Source organism: Pelodiscus sinensis, chromosome 5 (assembly GCF_052426305.1).
Source record: "Pelodiscus sinensis isolate ZL-2025 chromosome 5, ASM5242630v1, whole genome shotgun sequence".
NCBI lineage: Eukaryota > Metazoa > Chordata > Testudines > Trionychidae > Pelodiscus > Pelodiscus sinensis.
In genome coordinates this window covers 136,024,047-136,047,588 of record NC_143056.1, presented here as the reverse complement: position 1 = coordinate 136,047,588, position 23,542 = coordinate 136,024,047, and the positions used below count along the sequence as shown (strand labels likewise).

General features: G+C 72.1%; 1 protein-coding gene across 3 annotated transcripts in view; it reads right to left on the bottom strand.

The window, feature by feature from the left end:
• LAT (linker for activation of T cells) overlaps positions 1–23,489 on the bottom strand; it is a 35,957-nt gene extending 12,468 nt beyond the window's left edge. For 2 of the 3 annotated variants that reach the window (XR_016349724.1, XM_089778796.1), the window contains exons 1-11: positions 23,366–23,489; positions 11,937–12,047; positions 11,647–11,683; positions 11,481–11,533; positions 8,917–8,980; positions 8,558–8,619; positions 5,847–5,873; positions 5,689–5,752; positions 4,779–4,861; positions 4,491–4,544; positions 4,277–4,339 (exon numbers count right to left, since the gene is read on the bottom strand). Coding sequence is in view for 1 of the 3 variants with exons in the window: in XM_089778796.1 (XP_089634922.1) it covers positions 4,277–4,339; positions 4,491–4,544; positions 4,779–4,861; positions 5,689–5,752; positions 5,847–5,873; positions 8,558–8,619; positions 8,917–8,980; positions 11,481–11,533; positions 11,647–11,683; positions 11,937–12,042 (613 nt within the window). In the remaining 2 variants the exon portion in view is untranslated. The remainder of the gene's footprint in view (positions 1–4,276; positions 4,340–4,490; positions 4,545–4,778; positions 4,862–5,688; positions 5,753–5,846; positions 5,874–8,557; positions 8,620–8,916; positions 8,981–11,480; positions 11,534–11,646; positions 11,684–11,936; positions 12,048–23,365) is intronic. The other variant, XR_016349725.1, reaches the window with a different exon arrangement.
• Positions 23,490–23,542: the final 53 nt, after the last annotated feature.

Genomic DNA, 23,542 nt, shown 5'->3' with positions numbered 1-23,542 from the left:
GTCTGCACAGGGAGGCGCCCCGAGGGTCTGCCAGGCTCTCCCCGACTGAGCCAGAGGACCCCCTGGGCTTGCTGAGAGAGTTGTGGGAGGGGGAGGCCTCCCCGGATGGAGCGTCGGAGGCAGGGAACGTCCTGGCTTCCCGGGAAAGACTCGCTGGGCTCATGGGCCCGGCCAGAGAGACCTGGGCAGTGATGGGGCTGGTACGACCGCAGAGAGTGGACCCGCTCCGGCCCCTCCCAGCCGTGCAGCAGCCCAGCGCCAGGAGCGGCTCCTGAACTTCCCCAGGCGGAGGGAGCCCGCTTGGGTCCCTCTGGGACGCAGGGGGGCTTGTGTCCAGCAGGTACAGCCCCGTCTGGAGCACGACTCACCCCAGACACCTGGGGGCCAGACAGGACACACCGGCTCCTGGCCCGGAAGAGACCCAACGGGCAGGCGGGTTGGCCCCAGGCCGGGGGGCTGGGGGGAGGGTCAGTCTTGGCCGGGCTGGGATGAGAGAGGAGGCTGGGAGCGGGAAGGGGGGTTCAGGGCGCGTGAGCCCCTCCCCCAGAGGAATGAGGGTCCCGGTCCCCGAGCTCACACGGATCCCGCGCTGGCCCCGGTCCCTGGGACCCGACCACCCTACCTGCCGCCTGAGAGTCCCCTCAGGCTGCGGGTGGGGACAGGAACTGGTGATTCCCGCACACTCCACACACCCCACAGCACCCCCAGAGTGCCCCATCACACCCCCGGGGACCCACCCCCAGAGCGCCCTGTCACACCCCCGGGGACCCACCCCCAGAGCGCCCTGTCACACCCCCGGGGACATACCCCAGAGCGCCCCGTCACACCCCCAGGGACATACCCCAGAGCGCCCCGTCACACCCCCGGGGACTCACCCCCAGAGCGCCCCGTCACACCCCCGGGGATTCACCCCCAGAGCGCCCCGTCACACCCCCGGGGACTCACCCCCAGAGCGCCCCGTCACACCCCCGGGGATTCACCCCCAGAGCGCCCCGTCACACCCCCGGGGACTCACCCCCAGAGCGCCCCGTCACACCCCCGGGGATTCACCCCCAGAGCGCCCCGTCACACCCCCGGGGACCCACCCCCAGAGCGCCCCATCACACCCCCGGGGACCCACCCCCAGAGCGCCCCGTCACATCCCCGGGGACATACCCCAGAGCGCCCAGTCACACCCCCAGGGACATACCCCAGAGTGCCCCGTCACACCCCCGGGGCAACCCCAGAGTGCCCCGTCACACCCCCGGGGATTCACCCCCAGAGCGCCCTGTCACACCCCCAGGGACATACCCCAGAGTGCCCCGTCACACCCCCGCGGCACCCCCAGAGCGCCCCATCACACCCCCGGGGACCCACCCCCAGAGCGCCCCGTCACATCCCCGGGGACATACCCCAGAGCGCCCAGTCACACCCCCAGGGACATACCCCAGAGTGCCCCGTCACACCCCCGGGGCAACCCCAGAGTGCCCCGTCACACCCCCGGGGATTCACCCCCAGAGCGCCCCGTCACACCCCCAGGGACATACCCCAGAGTGCCCCGTCACACCCCCGCGGCACCCCCAGAGCGTCCCATCACACCCCCGGGTCCCCCCAGAGCACCCCCGTCACACCCCCACGGCACCCCCAGAGCGCCCCTTGACACCCCCAGGGACCCACCCCAAGAGCGCCCCGTCACACCCCCGGGTCCCCCCCAGAGCGCCCCGTCACACCCCCACGGCACCCCCGGAGCGCCCCGTCACACCCCCGGGGACTCACCCCCAGAGCACCCCATCACACCCCCGCGGCACCCTCAGAGCACCCCGTCACACCCCCACGGCATCCCCAGAGCATCCCGTCACACCCCCCGGGCAACCCCAGAGCGCCCCGTCACACCCCCGGGGATTTACCCCCAGAGCGCCCCGTCACACCCCCGGGGATACACCCCCGGGGATTCACCCCCAGAGCACCCCATCACACCCCCGCGACACCCTCAGAGCACCCCGTCACACCCCCACGGCATCCCCAGAGCATCCCGTCACACCCCCGGGGCAACCCCAGAGCGCCCCGTCACACCCCCGGGGATTTACCCCCAGAGCACCCTGTCACACCCCCAGGGACATACCCCAGAGCACCCCATCACATCCCCGGGGCAACCCCAGAGCGCCCCATCACACCCCTGGGGACTCGCCCCCAGAGCGCCCTGTCACACTTTGACGTAGTGGGGGTACTTGCTGGGCTGTGGTGACCCCTGCTGTCTGGAACAAGACCCAGCAGGGAAAACCTCGCTAGGCAGAGGTAAGGCCAAACTGGTTGAACCAGTGGCCAGACACCCCCCATGGAGAGGAACAAAGGAAGGTGAATGCGGCCCTGGCTGGGGGGCAGGGCTGCAAGGGAATTTAGTTAATTACTGTGGGAGAGCATGGAGGGGAGCCTAGGAGAAGGGGCTGGAGTTTAGGGGCCCAGTCTTCCCCCAACTCAAGGGGGCCTGAGGCATCCTAGCCCAGCTCTGTGACCAGATTACATCTGTGCTGTGCTGTATCCTGGAGAGGCAATAAACTTCCTCTATTCCACCGGCTGGTGAAGTCTGTTTGTGCCATTTCGGGGTGCAGGAGACGGGGAACCCCCAACGCGCCGTCACACACACCCCCGGGGACTCACCCCCAGAGCGCCCCGTCACACCCCCACGGTATCCCCAGAGCGCCCCGTCACACCCCCGGGGACCCACCCCCAGAGCGCCCCGTCACACCCCCGCGGCACCCTCAGAGCACCCCGTCACACCCCCGGGGACATACCCCCAGAGCGCCCCGTCACACCCCCGAGGCACCCTCAGAGCGCCCCGTCACACCCCCGGGGACTCACCCCCAGAGTGCCCCATCACACCCCCGCGGCACCCTCAGGGCATCCCGTCACACTCCCGGGGACATACCCCCAGAGCGCCCCATCACACCCCCGGGGACCCACCCCCAGAGCGCCCCGTCACACCCCCGGGGACCCACCCCCAGAGCGCCCCGTCACACCCCCGTGGCACCCTCAGAGCACCCCGTCACACCCCCGGGGACATACCCCCAGAGCGCCCCGTCACACCCCCGAGGCACCCTCAGAGCGCCCCGTCACACCCCCGGGGACTCACCCCCAGAGTGCCCCATCACACCCCTGGGGCACCCCGTCACACCCCCGGGGCACCCGCAGAGCGCCCCGTCACACCCCCGGGGACCCACCCCCAGAGTGCCCCGTCACACCCCCGGGGACATACCCCCAGAGTGCCCCGTCACACCCCCGGGGACCCACCCCCAGAGCGCCCCGTCACACCCCCGGGGACATACCCCCAGAGCGCCCCGTCACACCCCCAGGGACCCACCCCCAGAGCGCCCCGTCACACCCCCGAGGACCCACCCCCAGAGCGCCCCATCACACCCCCGGGGACATACCCCCAGAGTGCCCCGTCACACCCCCGGGGACATACCCCCAGAGTGCCCCGTCACACCCCCGGGGACCCACCCCCAGAGCGCCCCATCACACCCCCGGGGACATACCCCCAGAGCGCCCCGTCACACCCCGAGGGACCCACCCCCAGAGCGCCCCGTCACACTCCCGGGGACATACCCCCAGAGCGCCCCGTCACACCCCCGGGGACCCACCCCCAGAGCGCCCCATCACACCCCCGGGAACCCACCCCCAGAGCGCCCTGTCACACCCCCGGGGACCCACCCCCAGAGCGCCCCGTCACACCCCCGGGAACCCACCCCCAGAGTGCCCCGTCACACCCCCGGGGACATACCCCCAGAGCGCCCCGTCACACCCCCGGGGACCCACCCCCAGAGTGCCCCGTCACACCCCCGGGGACCCACCCCCAGAGCGCCCCGTCACACCCCCGGGGACCCACCCCCAGAGCGCCCCGTCACACCCCCGGGGACATACCCCCAGAGCGCCCCGTCACACCCCCGGGAACCCACCCCCAGAGCGCCCCGTCACACCCCCGGGGACATACCCCCAGAGTGCCCCGTCACACCCCCGGGGACCCACCCCCAGAGCGCCCCATCACACCCCCGGGAACCCACCCCCAGAGTGCCCCGTCACACCCCCGGGGACCCACCCCCAGAGCGCCCCGTCACACCCCGAGGGACCCACCCCCAGAGCGCCCCGTCACACCCCCGGGGACCCACCCCCAGAGTGCCCCGTCACACCCCCGGGGACCCACCCCCAGAGTGCCCCGTCACACCCCCGGGGACCCACCCCCAGAGCGCCCCGTCACACCCCCGGGGACCCACCCCCAGAGCGCCCCGTATCCCCCACTCACCGCAGTGATCATCGGGCAGGCTGGAGCCGGACTCGGGCATGTTGATGTACTCCAAGCTGTCGGCTGTGGGAGCCATTGGGGGCGTCAGACAGGGCATGCGCAGGGGTCTGGGGGGCCTGACCCAGGCGGGGAGCCCGGGGGGCCCTCGCCTGACCCCCCCACGCACCGGGATCTCTCCCCTCCCCGCTGCAGGACGAACGGGACCCGCACTCACCCAGCGACTGCCTCTGGGCCTCTGGCACGTTCTCGTAATCGTCTGCCGGCGCCACTGCCGAGAGCAAGACGAGCGCTCAGCACTGCCCCCCACGCCGGGGGCTCCCCCGGGATCGCCCGGCTCTGGGCCGGCCAGTGACCCCCTGGCTGCGGGGGGGCTGGGCCCGGACCCCCCCGCTCCGTGGCCCCTGGCGCAGGTCTGGGGGCAGAGGGAGGCTGGTGCAGCGGGACTGCCCGAGACTGGATCCGCGCGGGGCTCAGGGACTGTCCCGGGCCGGCCCCCACTCACCCGAGGACGCGCTGTCCCGGAGCTCCGTCCTGGAGGTGACCAGCTCCGCCGCCGGCTCCGTCATGCTGTCAGGAAGCACCTCCCTGCGGGGAGCCGAGGCGTCAGGCCGGCCCCTGGCTCTGCGCCTCCCCCAGCACTGACCCCTTCCATGGCCCCACCCCATGGCCCAGCCCCCCGCTCCTCTCCCCACAGCCCGGCCCGCATCCCCCTGTGGCGCAGTGGGGGGCTGTCTGCTCTGTGCCCGGGGTCCCCTGCGCTGTGGGATCCCCACGGACCCACCCACATGCGCATTGGCCCAGACGGGCAGGGAACAAGGCTCTGCCCCGGGGAGACAAAGGGAGGGAGGGGAGACGGGCACCGGGCCGGGGGCAGGGGCAGTAGCTGGCTGGGAAACCTGAAGGGAACAGCCCAAGCTGAGAGCTGAGGGCCTGGGGGGGCGATGGACCCCCTACCCTACCCCCAGGGGGCTGAGGCATCCTGGCCCCGACTCCTGGAGCCTCCTCCCGTCTGTGCTGGGCAAGAACCCCCGTTCTACTGGCTGGGGGAGTCTGGTCTGGCTGCTCCGGGGGTGCGGGATCGGGGGACCCCGACGCGCCCTCGAATCCCCCACGGCGCCCAGCCCCCCACGGCGCCCAGCCCCCCACGGCCCAGCCCCCCACGGCGCCCAGCCCCCCACGGCCCAGCCCCCCACGGCCCAGCCCCCCACGGCGCCCAGCCCCCCACGGCCCAGCCCCCCACGGCGCCCAGCCCCCCACGGCGCCCAGCCCCCCACGGCCCAGGCCCCCACGGCGCCCAGCCCCCCACGGCCCAGCCCCCCACGGCGCCCAGGCCCCCACGGCCCAGCCCCCCACGGCGCCCAGCCCCCCACGGCGCCCAGCCCCCCACGGCGCCCAGGCCCCGGGACCCATACACGTAGCCAGTGGCGTAGAGTTCGTTGTTGTAATCGTCATCATCGTCCCCCGCACGGGGCCCCTCTGCAACCAGACATGGGGGGGTTAGCACGGGGGCCTGCTGCACCCCCCCCACCCCTGAACGGCTGCGGGGTTCAGCGCCCAGGGCCCGACTCACCCTGGTTCTCGTAGCTCGGCAGGCTCTCTGGGGGAGGGGACAGAGTCAGTGACCCCCTGCCCGCGAGCCCTGGATCCCTGCTGCCTGTCGCCCCCCCGGCTTCCCTCCCCCTCCAGCCCCCTCCACCGTCCGCTGTCCGCCCTTCCGTCCGTCTGTCCCCCTCGAGCGTCCTCCCTTCCGTCCGTCTGTCCCCCCTCCAGCGTCCTCCCTTCCGTCCGTCTGTCCCCCTCCAGCGTCCTCCCTTCCGTCCGTCTGTCCCCCTCCAGCGTCCTCCCTTCCGTCCGTCTGTCCCCCCTCCAGCGTCCTCCCTTCCGTCCGTCTGTCCCCCTCGAGCGTCCTCCCTTCCGTCCGTCTGTCCCCCCTCCAGCGTCCTCCCTTCCGTCCGTCTGTCCCCCTCCAGCGTCCTCCCTTCCGTCCGTCTGTCCCCCCTCCAGCGTCCGCCCTTCCGTCCGTCTGTCCCCCTCGAGCGTCCTCCCTTCCGTCCATCTGTCCCCCCTCCAGCCATCCGCTGTCCGCCCTTCCGTCCGTCTGTCCCCCTCGAGCGTCCTCCCTTCCGTCCGTCTGTCCCCCTCCAGCGTCCTCCCTTCCGTCCGTCTGTCCCCCTCCAGCCATCCGCTGTCCGCCCTTCCGTCCGTCTGTCCCCCTCGAGCGTCCTCCCTTCCGTCCGTCTGTCCCCCTCCAGCGTCCTCCCTTCCGTCCGTCTGTCCCCCCTCCAGCCATCCGCTGTCCGCCCTTCCGTCCGTCTGTCCCCCTCGAGCGTCCTCCCTTCCGTCCGTCTGTCCCCCTCCAGCGTCCGCCCTTCCGTCCGTCTGTCCCCCTCGAGCGTCCTCCCTTCCGTCCGTCTGTCCCCCCTCCAGCGTCCTCCCTTCCGTCCGTCTGTCCCCCTCCAGCGTCCTCCCTTCCGTCCGTCTGTCCCCCTCGAGCGTCCTCCCTTCCGTCCGTCTGTCCCCCCTCCAGCGTCCTCCCTTCCGTCCGTCTGTCCCCCTCGAGCGTCCTCCCTTCCGTCCGTCTGTCCCCCCTCCAGCCATCCGCTGTCCGCCCTTCCGTCCGTCTGTCCCCCTCAAGCGTCCTCCCTTCCGTCCGTCTGTCCCCCCTCCAGCCATCCGCTGTCTGCCCTTTCGTCCATCTGTCCCCCTCCAGCCACCCCTCCGCCCTCCTCCCTTCCGTCCGTCTGTCCCCCCTCCAGCGTCCTCCCTTCCGTCCGTCTGTCCCCCTCGAGCGTCCTCCCTTCCGTCCGTCTGTCCCCCCTCCAGCCATCCGCTGTCCGCCCTTCCGTCCGTCTGTCCCCCTCAAGCGTCCTCCCTTCCGTCCGTCTGTCCCCCCTCCAGCCATCCGCTGTCTGCCCTTTCGTCCATCTGTCCCCCTCCAGCCACCCCTCCGCCCTCCTCCCTTCCGTCCGTCTGTCCCCCCTCCAGCGTCCTCCCTTCCGTCCGTCTGTCCCCCTCGAGCGTCCTCCCTTCCGTCCGTCTGTCCCCCCTCCAGCCATCCGCTGTCCGCCCTTCCGTCCGTCTGTCCCCCTCGAGCGTCCTCCCTTCCGTCCGTCTGTCCCCCCTCCAGCCATCCGCTGTCCGCCCTTTCGTCCATCTGTCCCCCTCCAGCCACCCCTCCGCCCTTCCGTCCATCTGTCCCCCTCCAGCCACCCCTCCGCCCTCCTCCCTTCCGTCCGTCTGTCCCCCCTCCAGCCACCCCTCCGCCCTCCTCCCTTCCGTCCGTCTGTCCCCCTCCAGCCACCCCTCCGCCCTCCTCCCTTCCGTCCGTCTGTCCCCCCCTCCAGCCCTCCGCCCTCCTCCCTTCCGTCCGTCTGTCCCCCCTCCAGCCATCCGCTGTCCGCCCTTCCGTCCGTCTGTCCCCCTCCAGCCACCCCTCCGCCCTCCTCCCTTCCGTCCGTCTGTCCCCCTCCAGCCACCCCTCCGCCCTCCTCCCTTCCGTCCGTCTGTCCCCCCCTCCAGCCCTCCGCCCTCCTCCCTTCCGTCCGTCTGTCCCCCCTCCAGCACCCCTCCAGCCCTCCGCCCTTCCGTCCGTCTGTCCCCCCTCCAGCACCCCTCCAGCACCCCTCCAGCCCTCCGCCCTTCCGTCCGTCTGTCCCCCCTCCAGCCATCCGCTGTCCGCCCTTCCGTCCGTCTGTCCCCCTCCAGCCACCCCTCCAGCGTCCTCCCTTCCGTCCGTCTGTCCCCCCTCCAGCCACCCCTCCGCCCTCCTCCCTTCCGTCCGTCTGTCCCCCCTCCAGCCGTCCGCTGTCCGCCCTTCCGTCCGTCTGTCCCCCCTCCAGCCACCCCTCCGCCCTCCTCCCTTCCGTCCGTCTGTCCCCCCTCCAGCCGTCCGCTGTCCGCCCTTCCGTCCGTCTGTCCCCCTCCAGCCACCCCTCCGCCCTCCTCCCTTCCGTCCGTCTGTCCCCCTCCAGCCATCTGCCCTCCTCCCTTCCGTCCGTCCGTCTGCCCCCCCAACCACCCCTCCACCCGTCCACCATTCTCTCTCTGTCCATCTGCCTGCCCCCTCTCTGCCCATCCCCCCTGCCTGTCCACCATCCTCCCTTCCATCCGTCTGCCCCCCCCCACCTTCTCCCTTCTGCCCGTCGGCTCGACCCCCCCCCATCCATCCCTCTCTTCCCATCCGCCATCCTCCCTTCTGTCCATCCGCCCAACCTCCCGCTCTCCCCTCCTCCCCACCCATCCAGCCGGGTTTCTGTCTGCACATCGCCACCCCCCACTCACCATTGTCGGTCTCTGTCCTGCAGGAGGAGACCTGGCGGCTCTGGGGCATCTGTGGGGAACGCCTGGAAATGGGGGGGCAGGATCAGGGAGGGCAGAGAGGCACCTGCTCTCCCCAGCAGCACGGGGCTCGCATGGCCCCTCACAGCCTAGCACGCCCCCGAGGTGGTGCCTCAGTTTCCCCAGCTGCTGTTGGCTAGGGGGCAGGAGGGGCGGCTGGCGGGGCGGGGGCTTCGGTATCGCTGCATGCGCGGGGTGGAGCCGGGCCCTGGGGACTGGGGGCACCCATGTGGGCTGCGTGTCGTGAGCAGTGGCACCCGCAGAGGGGACAGGCCTGGGGGCAGGGCCGGAGGCAGACTCACGGGATGGACAGGAACTGCTCGGCTGGCCCCACGGGCTGCTGTTTGATCTGGTTCCTGGCAGGATCTGGGGAGAGAGGGGCAGAGCAGCAGTCAGACGCTGGGGCAGAGACATGGAGAGAAAGCGGGGGGCAGGGGAGATGGGGTGAAGCCTGAGGGAGAAGGGGGCACAGGAGGTGGGAAGCAGCATGGGGGGCACAGGGGGCAGCACGTGGGGGCAGGAGACAGGGGGCAGCACAGGGGGGGCACAGGGAGCAGTGCGGGGGGCAGCGTGTGGGGCACAGGGGGCAGCCCGTGGGGCACAGGGGGCAGTGTGGGGGCAGTGCGTGGGGCACAGGGGGCAGTGTGGGAGGTGCAGGGGGCAGTGTGGGGGGCAGTGCGTGGGGCACAGGGGGCAGTGTGGGGGGCAGTGCGTGGGGCACAGGGGGCAGTGTGGGGGCAGTGCGTGGGGCACAGGGGGCAGCGCGTGGGGCACAGGGGGCAGTGTGGGGGGCAGTGCGTGGGGCACAGGGGGCAGTGTGGGGGGCAGCGCGTGGGGCACAGGGGGCAGCGCGTGGGGTGCAGGGGGCAGTGTGGGGGCAGTGAGTGGGGCACAGGGGGCAGTGTGGGGGCAGTGCGTGGGGCACAGGGGGCAGTGTGGGGGGCAGTGTGTGGGGCACAGGGGGCAGCGCGTGGGGTGCAGGGGGCAGCGCGTGGGGTGCAGGGGGCAGCGCGTGGGGGGCAGTGTGTGGGGCACAGGGGGCAGCGCATGGGGCACAGGGGGCAGTGCATGGGGCACAGGGGGCAGTGTGGGGGGCAGTGCATGGGGTGCAGGGGGCAGTGTGGGGGGCAGTGCGTGGGGCACAGGGGGCAGTGTGGGGGGCAGTGCATGGGGCAGGGGGCAGTGCGTGGGGTGCAGGGGGCAGTGCATGGGGGCAGTGCGTGGGGCACTGGGGGGCAGTGTGGGGGGCAGTGCATGGGGCACAGGGGGCAGTGTGGGGGGCACAGGGGGCAGTGCGTGGGGCACTGGGGGCAGTGTGGGGGCAGTGCGTGGGGTGCAGGGGGCAGCGCGTGGGGCACAGGGGGCAGCGCGTGGGGCACAGGGGGCAGTGTGGGGGGCAGTGTGGGGGGCAGCGCGTGGGGCACAGGGGGCAGTGTGGGGGGCAGTGCGTGGGGCACAGGGGGCAGTGTGGGGGCAGTGCGTGGGGCACAGGGGGCAGCGCGTGGGGCACAGGGGGCAGTGTGGGGGGCAGTGCGTGGGGCACTGGGGGCAGTGTGGGGGGCAGCGCGTGGGGCACAGGGGGCAGTGTGGGGGGCAGTGCGTGGGGCACAGGGGGCAGCGCGTGGGGCACAGGGGGCAGTGTGGGGGCAGTGCGTGGGGCACAGGGGGCAGCGCGTGGGGCAGTGCGTGGGGCACAGGGGGCAGCGCGTGGGGCACAGGGGGCAGTGTGGGGGGCAGTGCGTGGGGCACAGGGGGCAGTGCGTGGGGCACAGGGGGCAGCGCGTGGGGCACTGGGGGCAGTGTGGGGGGCAGTGCGTGGGGGCAGGGGGCAGTGTGGGGGGCACAGGGGGCAGTGTGGGGGGCAGTGCGTGGGGCACAGGGGGCAGTGTGGGGGGCAGTGCATGGGGCACAGGGGGCAGCGCGTGGGGCACAGGGGGCAGCGCGTGGGGCACAGGGGGCAGTGTGGGGGGCAGTGCGTGGGGCACAGGGGGCAGTGTGGGGGGCAGTGCATGGGGCACAGGGGGCAGCGCGTGGGGCACAGGGGGCAGTGTGGGGGGCAGCGCATGGGGCACAGGGGGCAGCGCGTGGGGCACAGGGGGCAGCGCGTGGGGCACAGGGGGCAGTGTGGGGGCAGTGCGTGGGGCACAGGGGGCAGTGTGGGGGCAGTGCGTGGGGCACTGGGGGCAGTGTGGGGGCAGCGCGTGGGGCACAGGGGGCAGTGTGGGGGGCAGTGCGTGGGGCACAGGGGGCAGCGCGTGGGGCACAGGGGGCAGTGTGGGGGGCAGTGCGTGGGGCACAGGGGGCAGCGCGTGGGGCAGTGCGTGGGGCACAGGGGGCAGCGCGTGGGGCACAGGGGGCAGTGTGGGGGGCAGTGCGTGGGGCACAGGGGGCAGTGCGTGGGGCACAGGGGGCAGCGCGTGGGGCACTGGGGGCAGTGTGGGGGGCAGTGCGTGGGGTGCAGGGGGCAGTGTGGGGGGCACAGGGGGCAGTGTGGGGGCAGTGCGTGGGGCACAGGGGGCAGTGTGGGGGGCAGTGCATGGGGCACAGGGGGCAGCGCGTGGGGCACAGGGGGCAGCGCGTGGGGCACAGGGGGCAGTGTGGGGGCAGTGCGTGGGGCACAGGGGGCAGTGTGGGGGGCAGTGCATGGGGCACAGGGGGCAGCGCGTGGGGCACAGGGGGCAGTGTGGGGGGCAGCGCATGGGGCACAGGGGGCAGCGCGTGGGGCACAGGGGGCAGCGCGTGGGGCACAGGGGGCAGTGTGGGGGCAGTGCGTGGGGCACAGGGGGCAGTGTGGGGGGCAGTGCATGGGGCACAGGGGGCAGCGCGTGGGGCACAGGGGGCAGGATGCGGGGGGTCAGGTACTCACAGCTGGCTCGGGTCAGCACCATGAAGCTGTTGTGGGGGACACAGGGCGGGGGTCTGCGTGGGCAGAGAAGGCCCCATTAGAGCCCGTAAGGCCCCTCCCCGGAGCCCCCCCCGGCCCCACACAGCCCTACCCCCGCAGCACCCGGCTGTGGGCCAGACGGACTCACTTGTACTCGTAGTCGGCAACCGCCGGGACCCCATGGGCTGCAAGAGAGCAGAGCACAGCGTTGGGGGAGGGGACATGGGGGGGAGTTGGGGGGAGAAGGGCGTGGGGGGGCGCTGGAGGGGAGCAAGGTGTGGGGGGAGGACCTGGGGGCACTGGGGCGCAGGAGGTTGTAGGGAGGGATCAGGGCGTGGGGGGCCCAGTCTCAGGCTCCTCTTGCCTGGTGGGGCAATACCGTGCTGCCCCATGGCTGGAGCGGGGGCAGATCAGGAGGAGCAGGGGTCCTGGACTTACCAGGGGAGCTGGCGTCTCGGCAGCCGATGCACAGAGCCGTCACCAGCACCGCGGGGAGAACCAGCGCCAAGGCCCAGAGCAGCCCGGCCAGCCACACGGCCTCCATCGCACCTGTGGGGAGAGGGGTCAGGGGCCCGGACACACGGCCTCCATCGCCCCTGTGGGGAGAGGGGTCAGGGGCCCGGACACACGGCCTCCATCGCACCTGTGGGGAGAGGGGTCAGGGGCCCGGACACACGGCCTCCATCGCCCCTGTGGGGAGAGGGGTCAGGGGCCCGGACACACGGCCTCCATCGCACCTGTGGGGAGAGGGGTCAGGGGCCCGGACACACGGCCTCCATCGCACCTGTGGGGAGAGGGGTCAGGGGCCCGGACACACGGCCTCCATCGCCCCTGTGGGGAGAGGGGTCAAGGGCCCGGACACACGGCCTCCATCGCCCCAGGGGTACAGGGTCAGGGGCCCGGACACACGGCCTCCATCGCGCCGGGGGTACGGGGTCAGGGGCCCGGACACACGGCCTCCATCGCCCCGGGGGTACGGGGTCAGGGGCCCGGACACACGGCCTCCATTGCCCCGGGGGTACGGGGTCAGGGGCCCGGACACACGGCCTCCATTGCCCCGGGGGTACGGGGTCAGGGGCCCGGACACACGGCCTCCATCGCGCCTGTGGGGAGAGGGGTCAAGGGCCCGGACACACGGCCTCCATTGCCCCGGGGGTACGGGGTCAGGGGCCCGGACACACGGCCTCCATCGCGCCTGTGGGGAGAGGGGTCAGGGGCCCGGACACACGGCCTCCATCGCGCCTGTGGGGAGAGGGGTCAAGGGCCCGGACACACGGCCTCCATCGCCCCGGGGGTACGGGGTCAGGGGCCCGGACACACGGCCTCCATCGCCCCGGGGGTACGGGGTCAGGGGCCCGGACACACGGCCTCCATCGCCCCGGGGGTACGGGGTCAGGGGCCCGGACACACGGCCTCCATCGCGCCTGTGGGGAGAGGGGTCAAGGGCCCGGACACACGGCCTCCATCGCCCCTGTGGGGAGAGGGGTCAGGGGCCCGGACACACGGCCTCCATCGCCCCTGTGGGGAGAGGGGTCAGGGGCCCGGACACACGGCCTCCATCGCCCCGGGGGTACGGGGTCAGGGGCCCGGACACACGGCCTCCATCGCACCTGTGGGGAGAGGGGTCAGGGGCCCGGACACACGGCCTCCATCGCCCCGGGGGTACGGGGTCAGGGGCCCGGACACACGGCCTCCATCGCGCCTGTGGGGAGAGGGGTCAAGGGCCCGGACACACGGCCTCCATCGCCCCGGGGGTACGGGGTCAGGGGCCCGGACACACGGCCTCCATCGCCCCGGGGGTACGGGGTCAGGGGCCCGGACACACGGCCTCCATCGCCCCAGGGGTACGGGGTCAGGGGCCCGGACACACGGCCTCCATCGCCCCGGGGGTACGGGGTCAGGGGCCCGGACACACGGCCTCCATCGCCCCGGGGGTACGGGGTCAGGGGCCCGGACACACGGCCTCCATCGCCCCGGGGGTACGGGGTCAGGGGCCCGGACACACGGCCTCCATCGCACCTGTGGGGAGAGGGGTCAGGGGCCCGGACACACGGCCTCCATCGCCCCGGGGGTACGGGGTCAGGGGCCCGGACACACGGCCTCCATCGCCCCGGGGGTACGGGGTCAGGGGCCCGGACACACGGCCTCCATCGCACCTGTGGGGAGAGGGGTCAGGGGCCCGGACACACGGCCTCCATCGCCCCGGGGGTACGGGGTCAGGGGCCCGGACACACGGCCTCCATCGCCCCGGGGGTACGGGGTCAGGGGCCCGGACACACGGCCTCCATCGCCCCAGGGGTACGGGGTCAGGGGCCCGGACACACGGCCTCCATCGCCCCGGGGGTACGGGGTCAGGGGCCCGGACACACGGCCTCCATCGCCCCGGGGGTACGGGGTCAGGGGCCCGGACACACGGCCTCCATCGCCCCAGGGGTACGGGGTCAGGGGCCCGGACACACGGCCTCCATCGCGCCTGGGGGCGAGGGGCAGACAGGACACCTGGGTCCTCTCCCAGCTCTAGGAGGCAGGTGGGGGGGTGAGGTGTCACCGTGGGGCAGGGAGCCCCCTGGTCCCGACCCCGCCTGCAGCCAGACGGGGCTCTCAGCCAGCAGGGACCACAGGGCTGGGAAACCGTTTGTGGCTGGGGGCTGCTGACCCACAGAAAACTCCGTGGGGGGGCAACATGAGCAAAACCCAACCCCCCCCCCCACATTCTCTTCGCACCAGAGCCTGGGGGGCCAGCCCAGTAGATTCTGGGTGCTCCAGCCCCACCAGAGGCAGGAAGGGGGCTGGAGCACCAGCAGGGGGTGCTGAGTGCTGGGGGTCCCTGAGCCTCAGGACTGCAGCCGGCCCCGGGCTCAGAGGTTCCCCTGCATCGCTGGCTCCGCAGGACCAGGGGCAGCCCAGTTTGGGGAGAGGGGCCCAGAGCCAGGGCCTGTCCCTGTCCCACAAGGAAGGAGCGACCCACACTCAGCTCCTGGTCCCAGGCCTCTGTCCTGCTTACGGGGGAAGGGGTCACCCGTCCTGCCCTCTCCCCGCCCAGGGGACGAAGGGCACAGCCAGCGCAGGCTGCTGGGCTGGGGCAGTGTGACGCGGGGGGGGGCTGTCTGCTTTGGAGCACCGGGCTGGGCTGCTGTGCGATTCCCACAGACTCACCCCACTGGGGAGCAGCCAGACCCCCCCGGGAGTGTCTCAGGCTCTGACTGGAGGGGGCTGAAGCTCGCCAGAGACGCGGTGCCACCCGGCCATGCTCCCCAGCAGCGGATCGTCTCAGGAGGGGGCCCCCAGGCAGAGCGGGGAAGGCTGGAGATGGAGCTGTGGCTAAAGGAATTGGAGGATCGTAGGGAGCAGCACCCGGACGGAGAGAGGCAGCGGCAGCGCGAGGGCCCACGGCAGAGCGGGGAAGGCTGGAGACGGAGCTGTGGCTAAAGGAACTGGAGGATCGTAGGGAGCAGCACCCGGACGGAGAGAGGCAGAGGCAGCGCGAGGGCCCACGGCAGAGCGGGGAAGGCTGGAGATGGAGCTGTGGCTAAAGGAATTGGAGGATCGTAGGGAGCAGCACCCGGACGGAGAGAGGCAGAGGCAGCGCGAGGGCCCACGGCAGAGCGGGGAAGGCTGGAGATGGAGCTGTGGCTAAAGGAATTGGAGGATCGTAGGGAGCAGCACCAGGACGGAGAGAGGCAGCGGCAGCGTGAGGGCCCACGGCACAGCGGGGAAGGCTGGAGATGGAGCTGTGGCTAAAGGACCTGGAGGATTGTAGGGAGCAGCACCCGGACGGAGAGAGGCAGAGGCAGCGCGAGGGCCCACGGCAGAGCGGGGAAGGCTGGAGATGGAGCTGTGGCTAAAGGAACTGGAGGATCGTAGGGAGCAGCACCCGGACGGAGAGAGGCAGCGGCAGCGCGAGGGCCCACGGCACAGCGGGGAAGGCTGGAGATGGAGCTGTGGCTAAAGGAATTGGAGGATCGTAGGGAGCAGCACCCGGACGGAGAGAGGCAGAGGCAGCGCGAGGGCCCACGGCAGAGCGGGGAAGGCTGGAGATGGAGCTGTGGCTAAAGGAATTGGAGGATCGTAGGGAGCAGCACCAGGACGGAGAGAGGCAGAGGCAGCACGAGGGCCCACGGCAGAGCGGGGAAGGCTGGAGATGGAGCTGTGGCTAAAGGACCTGGAGGATCGTAGGGAGCAGCACCCGGACGGAGAGAGGCAGCGGCAGCGTGAGGGCCCACGGCAAAGCGGGGAAGGCTGGAGATGGAGCTGTGGCTAAAGGAATTGGAGGATCATAGGGAGCAGCACCCGGACGGAGAGAGGCAGAGGCAGCGCGAGGGCCCACGGCAGAGCGGGGAAGGCTGGAGATGGAGCTGTGGCTAAAGGAATTGGAGGATCGTAGGGAGCAGCACCCGGACGGAGAGAGGCAGAGGCAGCGCGAGGGCCCACGGCAGAGCGGGGAAGGCTGGAGATGGAGCTGTGGCTAAAGGACCTGGAGGATCGTAGGGAGCAGCACCCGGACGGAGAGAGGCAGCGGCAGCGTGAGGGCCCACGGCAAAGCGGGGAAGGCTGGAGATGGAGCTGTGGCTAAAGGAATTGGAGGATCATAGGGAGCAGCACCCGGACGGAGAGAGGCAGAGGCAGCGCGAGGGCCCACGGCAGAGCGGGGAAGGCTGGAGATGGAGCTGTGGCTAAAGGAATTGGAGGATCGTAGGGAGCAGCACCCGGACGGAGAGAGGCAGAGGCAGCGCGAGGGCCCACGGCAGAGCGGGGAAGGCTGGAGACGGAGCTGTGGCTAAAGGAATTGGAGGATCGTAGGGAGCAGCACCAGGACGGAGAGAGGCAGAGGCAGCGCGAGGGCCCACGGCAGAGCGGGGAAGGCTGGAGATGGAGCTGTGGCTAAAGGAATTGGAGGATCGTAGGGAGCAGCACCCGGACGGAGAGAGGCAGAGGCAGCGCGAGGGCCCACGGCAGAGCGGGGAAGGCTGGAGATGGAGCTGTGGCTGAAGGAACTGGAGGATCGTAGGGAACAGCACCAGGACGGAGAGAGGCAGAGGCAGCGTGAGGGCCCACGGCAGAGCGGGGAAGGCTGGAGATGGAGCTGTGGCTAAAGGAATTGGAGGATCGTAGGGAGCAGCACCAGGACGGAGAGAGGCAGCGGCAGCGCGAGGGCCCACGGCAGAGCGGGGAAGGCTGGAGATGGAGCTGTGGCTAAAGGAATTGGAGGATCGTAGGGAGCAGCACCAGGACGGAGAGAGGCAGCAGCAGCGAGAGGGCCCACGGCAGAGTGGGGAAGGCTGGAGATGGAGCTGTGGCTAAAGGAATTGGAGGATCGTAGGGAGCAGCACCCGGACGGAGAGAGGCAGAGGCAGCGCGAGGGCCCACGGCAGAGCGGGGAAGGCTGGAGATGGAGCTGTGGCTAAAGGAATTGGAGGATCGTAGGGAGCAGCACCAGGACGGAGAGAGGCAGAGGCAGCGCGAGGGCCCACGGCAGAGCGGGGAAGGCTGGAGATGGAGCTGTGGCTAAAGGACCTGGAGGATCGTAGGGAGCAGCACCCGGACGGAGAGAGGCAGAGGCAGCGCGAGGGCCCACGGCAGAGCGGGGAAGGCTGGAGATGGAGCTGTGGCTAAAGGAATTGGAGGATCGTAGGGAGCAGCACCAGGACGGAGAGAGGCAGCAGCAGCGCGAGGGCCCACGGCAGAGCGGGGAAGGCTGGAGATGGAGCTGTGGCTAAAGGAATTGGAGGATCGTAGGGAGCAGCACCCGGACGGAGAGAGGCAGAGGCAGCGCGAGGGCCCACGGCAGAGCGGGGAAGGCTGGAGATGGAGCTGTGGCTAAAGGACCTGGAGGATCGTAGGGAGCAGCACCCGGACGGAGAGAGGCAGCGGCAGCGCGAGGGCCCACGGCAGAGCGGGGAAGGCTGGAGATGGAGCTGTGGCTAAAGGAATTGGAGGATCGTAGGGAGCAGCACCAGGACGGAGAGAGGCAGCGGCAGCGCGAGGGCCCACGGCAGAGCGGGGAAGGCTGGAGATGGAGCTGTGGCTAAAGGAATTGGAGGATCGTAGGGAGCAGCACCCGGACGGAGAGAGGCAGAGGCAGCGCGAGGGCCCACGGCAGAGCGGGGAAGGCTGGAGATGGAGCTGTGGCTAAAGGACCTGGAGGATCGTAGGGAGCAGCACCAGGACGGAGAGAGGCAGCGGCAGCGCGAGGGCCCACGGCAGAGCAGGGAAGGCTGGAGATGGAGCTGTGGCTAAAGGACCTGGAGGATCGTAGGGAGCAGCACCAGGACGGAGAGAGGCAGCGGCAGCGCGAGGGCCCACGGCAGAGCGGGGAAGCCGAGAGGCCCCAGCTGCGGTGAGTGGGGAGGTGCCCCGGGGTTGAGAGGTTCCTGCTGCCCCAGTGTAAGGCCGTGGGGGACTCGGACGGGTCCCTTAGCTCCTCTGAGCGAGCCTGCGAGCGGCACCAGGTCCCCCCAGCCGACTGGCTCCGGCAGCTCCCCCCTTGCTGGATCAGGAGGCCGCAGGGGGCTCGGCCAGCTGGAGCTGCAGCCGGGGGCTAGGAAGGGTCCGACAGGCCCTGCTGCACAAGTTGGGGCTGCCCCCGAGACGTAAGGAAGACGTTCCGGGGGGTGCGGAAGGGCCCCGTGCAGACCTGGCCTCCCGCCGGGCGCAGTCCTGCCGCAAGCGGGTGTGCGGGGCTGGGCCCAGACCGCAGGGGACTGCTCACGCTGACGGTGCTAGAGCGGCTCTATGGACCGTGCCCGCCCTGAGGCCGTGGCTCAAGGACCGGGAGCCGCAGGACCCCACGCGCGGGGGAGCTGGCCGATGAGTTCGCAGCCAGCCGGTCCGGGGGGAGGGAATCCGAGAGACCGGTTCTCGGCAGTGCAACTGGGGAAGCGCCTATGGGGCGGGTCCCGAACGGGGGGGCCAGAGGGCCAGCCGGGCCCGGATAGAGCCGGCCCGAGGGGCCCTGACCTGCCAGCGCTGCGGGCAAAAGGGCCGCAAACAGGCTGTGCCCCAAAGCCCGGACAGGCCCCACAGCCCGACACTTCCCGGGGTTAACTGGCCGGGGCTGGAGGAGGAGCTGCCCTCAGCGCAGGGGGGAGGCCGGTCCGGCCAGCTCCTCCGGGAGACCTGACGCTCCAGAGGCAGGTGTCTCCGTGTACGCGGTGGGGCAGGGCGGCCCCTGCGGAGCGAGAGCCTCGTGCCGCTGGAGGTGAGTGGCAGGGAGGTGACGGGCCACTGGGCCACGGGCCACTGGGACACGGGCGGAGGTGACGCTGGCCCAGCCTGAGCTAGTGGCCCCAGACCACATGGTGCCCAGCACCCAGCTGACCCTGGGGGGCAGACGGGACCCGTTCAAGGTGCCCGTAGCCTGGGTGCATCTGAAGTGGGGGGCCAAGGAGGCCCAAGGACGTGGGGGTCACCAGCACTTGCCCACCGAGGTGCTGATGGGGGGTGACCTAGCAGAGTGGCCAGATGGACCCCACAGGGCCCTGGTCACCACCAGTAGGCAGAGCCAGCGGGGGACTGGCGACCCTGACCCAGGGGAGGGCTCCCTGCAGGGGGCTCAGGGCCCCATCCCAGCAAACACGGGGCCCAGCTGGGCTGGGACCCCAGACCCCCATGGCAGGGGGAGAACAGGACATGCCCCAGTGGTGGAATTGCAGGCCAAGGTGCAGGCAGACCCCCCCTTGCAGAGGCTGAGGGACCGGCCTGGCCCCGGCGCAGCTCAGCCCTGGGGGAGGCGGCCCGGAGAGATTCCTAGGGGAGCGGGGATCCTGTACCGGGACCGGCTCCCCCGGGGAAAGTGGATTGGGGGGGTCCATCGGCAGCTGGTGGTTCCCCAAAAGTGTCTCCCCAGGCTGCGGTATCTGGCCCATGAGGTCCCGTTCGCGGGGCCCCAGCGCACCCGGCTCAGGCTGCTTCCAGCCTTCTACTGGCCGGGGTATTGGTGGCCGTGCGGCGGGCCTGCCAGAGGGTGGGGGAAGCTGCCTTGAGGCGCTGGCCACCACAGAGGAGCAGTTAAGGCAGCGATAGAGGCAGTGGGGCTGTGGGCCAGGCCACGCGGACGGGGAGAAATACCACCTGGGAGCTGTGGGTTTGGCTCCCCACTGCCCTGGGGCCGTGGCCCTGCCCTCCAGCGAGCATCTGGAGTGTTGTGTCCAGTTCTGCCCCCCCCCACTACACAAAGGATGTGGACGCATTGGAGAGGGTCCAGCGGAGGCAACCAAAATGCTGAGGGGGCTGGAGCACATGACCCATGAGGAGAGGCAGAGGGACTTGGGTCTGTTTAGTCTGCAGAAGCGAAGAGTGAGGGGGGTTTGACAGCAGCCTTCAACTTCCTGAAGGGGGTTCCAAGGAGGCTGGAGAGAGGCTGTTCTCAGTAGTGACAGATGCAGAACAAGGAGCAATGGGCTCAAGTTGTGGTGGGAGAGGTCCAGGTTGGATATTAGGAAAAACTCTTTCCCTAGGCGGGTGGTGAAGCGCTGGGCTGGGTCCCTAGGGAAGTGGTGGAGTCTCCATCCCTAGAGGTGTTTCAGTCTCGGCTTGACAAGGCCCTGGCCGGGTTGATTTAGTTGGGTTGGTCCTGCCTAGAGCGGGGGGGGGGGGGGGGGGCCTGGACTTGATGACCTGAGGTCTCGTCTAGCTCTATGATTCTATGGTTAGAGCCGGGTGGGGGCGGGACGCCTGGGTTCTCTCCCGGCTCCCCGAGGGGAGCGGGGCCTAGTGGTTAGAGCCGGGTGGGGGCGGGACGCCTGGGTTCTCTCCCGGCTCCCCGAGGGGAGCGGGGCCTAGTGGTTAGAGCCGGGTGGTGGCGGGACGCCTGGGTTCTCTCCCGGCTCCCCGAGGGGAGCGGGGCCTAGTGGTTAGAGCTGGGTGGGGGCGGGACGCCTGGGTTCTCTCTGCAGGGGCCGGATCCTGGCGGTTGCGGGGCCGGGGGGCTGACTCAGCCGGGGGCCGGATCTGCTGCAGCAGCAGGTGGGCGGAGGCTCCAGCACTCGGCTCAGCTCTGCAGCTGCGGTTTCCACCCCCGGCTGCGCCTGCCTCTCGCTGCGGCTGCTGCTGGGGGCTGGGCCAGGCAACGCGCCTCAGCTTCTCCCCCCCCCCCCCCCGATCCGGGACCCCACTCCCCCCCCCCCCGGAGCCAGGACCTCAGCTGCTCCCACCCCGAGCCAGGACCCCGCTCCCTCCCCCCGGAGCCAGGACCTCAGCCTCTCCCCCCCCCCCGATCCGGGACCCCACTCCCCCCCCCCGGAGCCAGGACCTCAGCTGCTCCCACCCCGAGCCAGGACCCCGCTCCCTCCCCCCGGAGCCAGGACCTCAGCCTCTCCCCCCCCCCCCGAGACCCCACTCCCCCCCCCCCCCGGAGCCAGGACCTCAGCCTCTCCCCCCCCCGAGACCCCACTCCCCCCCCCCGGAGCCAGGACCTCAGCCTCTCCCCCCCCCCCCCGAGCCGGGACCTCAGCTGCTCCCACCCCGAGCCAGGACCCCGCTCCCCTCCCCGGAGCCAGGACCTCAGCCTCTCCCCCCCCCCCCGAGCCGGGACCTCAGCTGCTCCCACCCCGAGCCAGGACCCCGCTCCCCCCCCCCGGAGCCAGGACCTCAGCCTCTCCCCCCCCCCCCCGAGCCGGGACCTCAGCTGCTCCCACCCCGAGCCAGGACTCTGCTCCCCTCCCCGGAGCCAGGACCTCAGCCTCTCCCCCCCCCCCCCGAGCCGGGACCTCAGCTGCTCCCACCCCGAGCCAGGACCCCGCTCCCTCCCCGGAGCCAGGACCTCAGCCTCTCCCCCCCCCCGAGACCCCACTCCCCCCCCCCCCGAGCCAGGACCTCAGCCTCTCCCCCCCCCCAGACCCCACTCCCCCCCCCCCCGAGCCAGGACCTCAGCCTCTCCCCCCCCCCCGAGACCCCACTCCCCCCCCCCCCGAGCCAGGACCTCAGCCTCTCCCCCCCCCCCGAGCCAGGACCTCAGCCTCTCCCCCCCCCCCCTGAGCCGGGACCCCACTCCCCCCCCCCGAGCCAGGACCTCAGCCTCTCCCCCCCCCCCGAGCCAGGACCTCAGCCTCTCCCCCCCCCCCCGAGCCGGGACCCCACTCCCCCCCCAAGCCGGGACCTCAGCCGCTCCCCCCCCCCCCGAGAGCCTGCTCTAAACCCTGGACCCCACTCCCCCCCCGAGCCGGGACCCTGCTCTAACCCCTAGACCTGGCTCCCCCCCAGAGCTGGGAGACCCCAGCCCCCTGCAGGAGAAGGGCACAGACCCACACAGGCCCCAGGGCAGCAGGAGCCCTAGAGCGTGGCCAGTGGTCGACCCGAACTACCAGGCCAGCGAGGGCGCAAACCGGCACCAGAGGAACCAGGGGGGATGTGGGGGGCTGGGATGGGGGAGGGGTCCACTGACACCAAAGTGTTTGTATGCGGGGGGGGGGGGGGACTCAGGGCTCGTGGGGCAATGAACCAAGTGGCCCCAGAGAACAGTGGGGGGCCCAGGGCGACTGTGGGTCAGGGGCCACGGAGCAGTGGGGGGCCCGGGGCTAGGGGGGATTGCGGGTCAGGGGCCACGGAGCGGTGGGGGGCTGGTGGGGGGGATTGTGGGTCAGGGGCCACAGAGCGGTGGGGGCCCGGGGCTGAGGGGGATTGCGGGTCGGGGGCCACGGAGCGGTGGGGGCCCGGGGCTGAGGGGGATTGCGGGTCGGGGGCCACGGAGCGGTGGGGGCCCGGGGCTGAGGGGGGATTGCGGGTCGGGGGCCACGGAGCGGTGGGGGGCCCGGGGCTGAGGGGGATTGCGGGTCGGGGGCCACGGAGCGGTGGGGGGCCCGGGGCTAGGGGGGATTGCGGGTCAGGGGCCACGGAGCGGTGGGGGGCCCGGGGCTAGGGGGGATTGCGGGTCGGGGGCCACGGAGCGGTGGGGGCCCGGGGCTAGGGGGGATTGCGGGTCGGGGGCCACGGAGCGGTGGGGGGCCCGGGGCTGAGGGGGATTGCGGGTCGGGGGCCACGGAGCGGTGGGGGGCCCGGGGCTGAGGGGGATTGCGGGTCGGGGGCCACGGAGCGGTGGGGGGCCCGGGGCTAGGGGGGATTGCGGGTCGGGGGCCACGGAGCGGTGGGGGGCCCGGGGCTGAGGGGGATTGCGGGTCGGGGGCCACGGAGCGGTGGGGGGCCCGGGGCTAGGGGGGATTGCGGGTCAGGGGCCACGGAGCGGTGGGGGGCCCGGGGCTGAGGGGGATTGCGGGTCGGGGGCCACGGAGCGGTGGGGGGGGCCCGGGGCTAGGGGGGATTGCGGGTCAGGGGCCACGGAGCGGTGGGGGGCCCGGGGCTAGGGGGGATTGCGGGTCAGGGGCCACGGAGCGGTGGGGGGCCCGGGGCTAGGGGGGATTGCGGGTCAGGGGCCACGGAGCGGTGGGGGGCCCGGGGGTAGGGGGGATTGCGGGTCAGGCCCAAGGGGCCCGGCCCCACGGCGTGACCGGTGGGCTACTGGCACTAGGCCGCACGCTGACACTGCCGGTCCTGGTTGGGGCGCGGTGGGACGAGCTGGCCAGGCAGCAAAGCAGGAAACAGCGCGATGGTATCGGGGCGCAGCACTATGGCGCCGCTGCCCCCATGCGCCCCACGTCCTCTGGCTCCACCGCCCCCCAAGTTGCCCCCCGCTGGCCCATGGGACAGGCGCCTGGTCAGGCCCCTTGCTGCTGGGGGCCAGGGAGGGGCGCGGGGCCCGGGCCAGCGATCTGGGGAGCTGCATTGCACACGGGGCCGTCCCCGGGCAGGGGGCAGGCGGGCTCCCCACGCCCCACCCCATGGCTGACACGGTCCGTGCGGCTGGCCGGCCCCAGGGGACAGACACCACGTCCGGCTTCCTGCAGCTGCAGCCAGGCTGGGGGGCCGGCGCCTACCTGGGCCCTGGGCGTCCGGCGCGGGCTCCTGGCGCTGCCTCCTGTGCTCCTCGCGCTCTCCCCGGCAGGAAGCTGCGGCCGCCACGAGCTCCCGGCAGGAAGTCGTAGGGCTGAGCGAGCAGCAGGTGTGCACCCTCAGGGCCCCAGCCTGACCCCACTGCTCCTGCCCCAGAACAG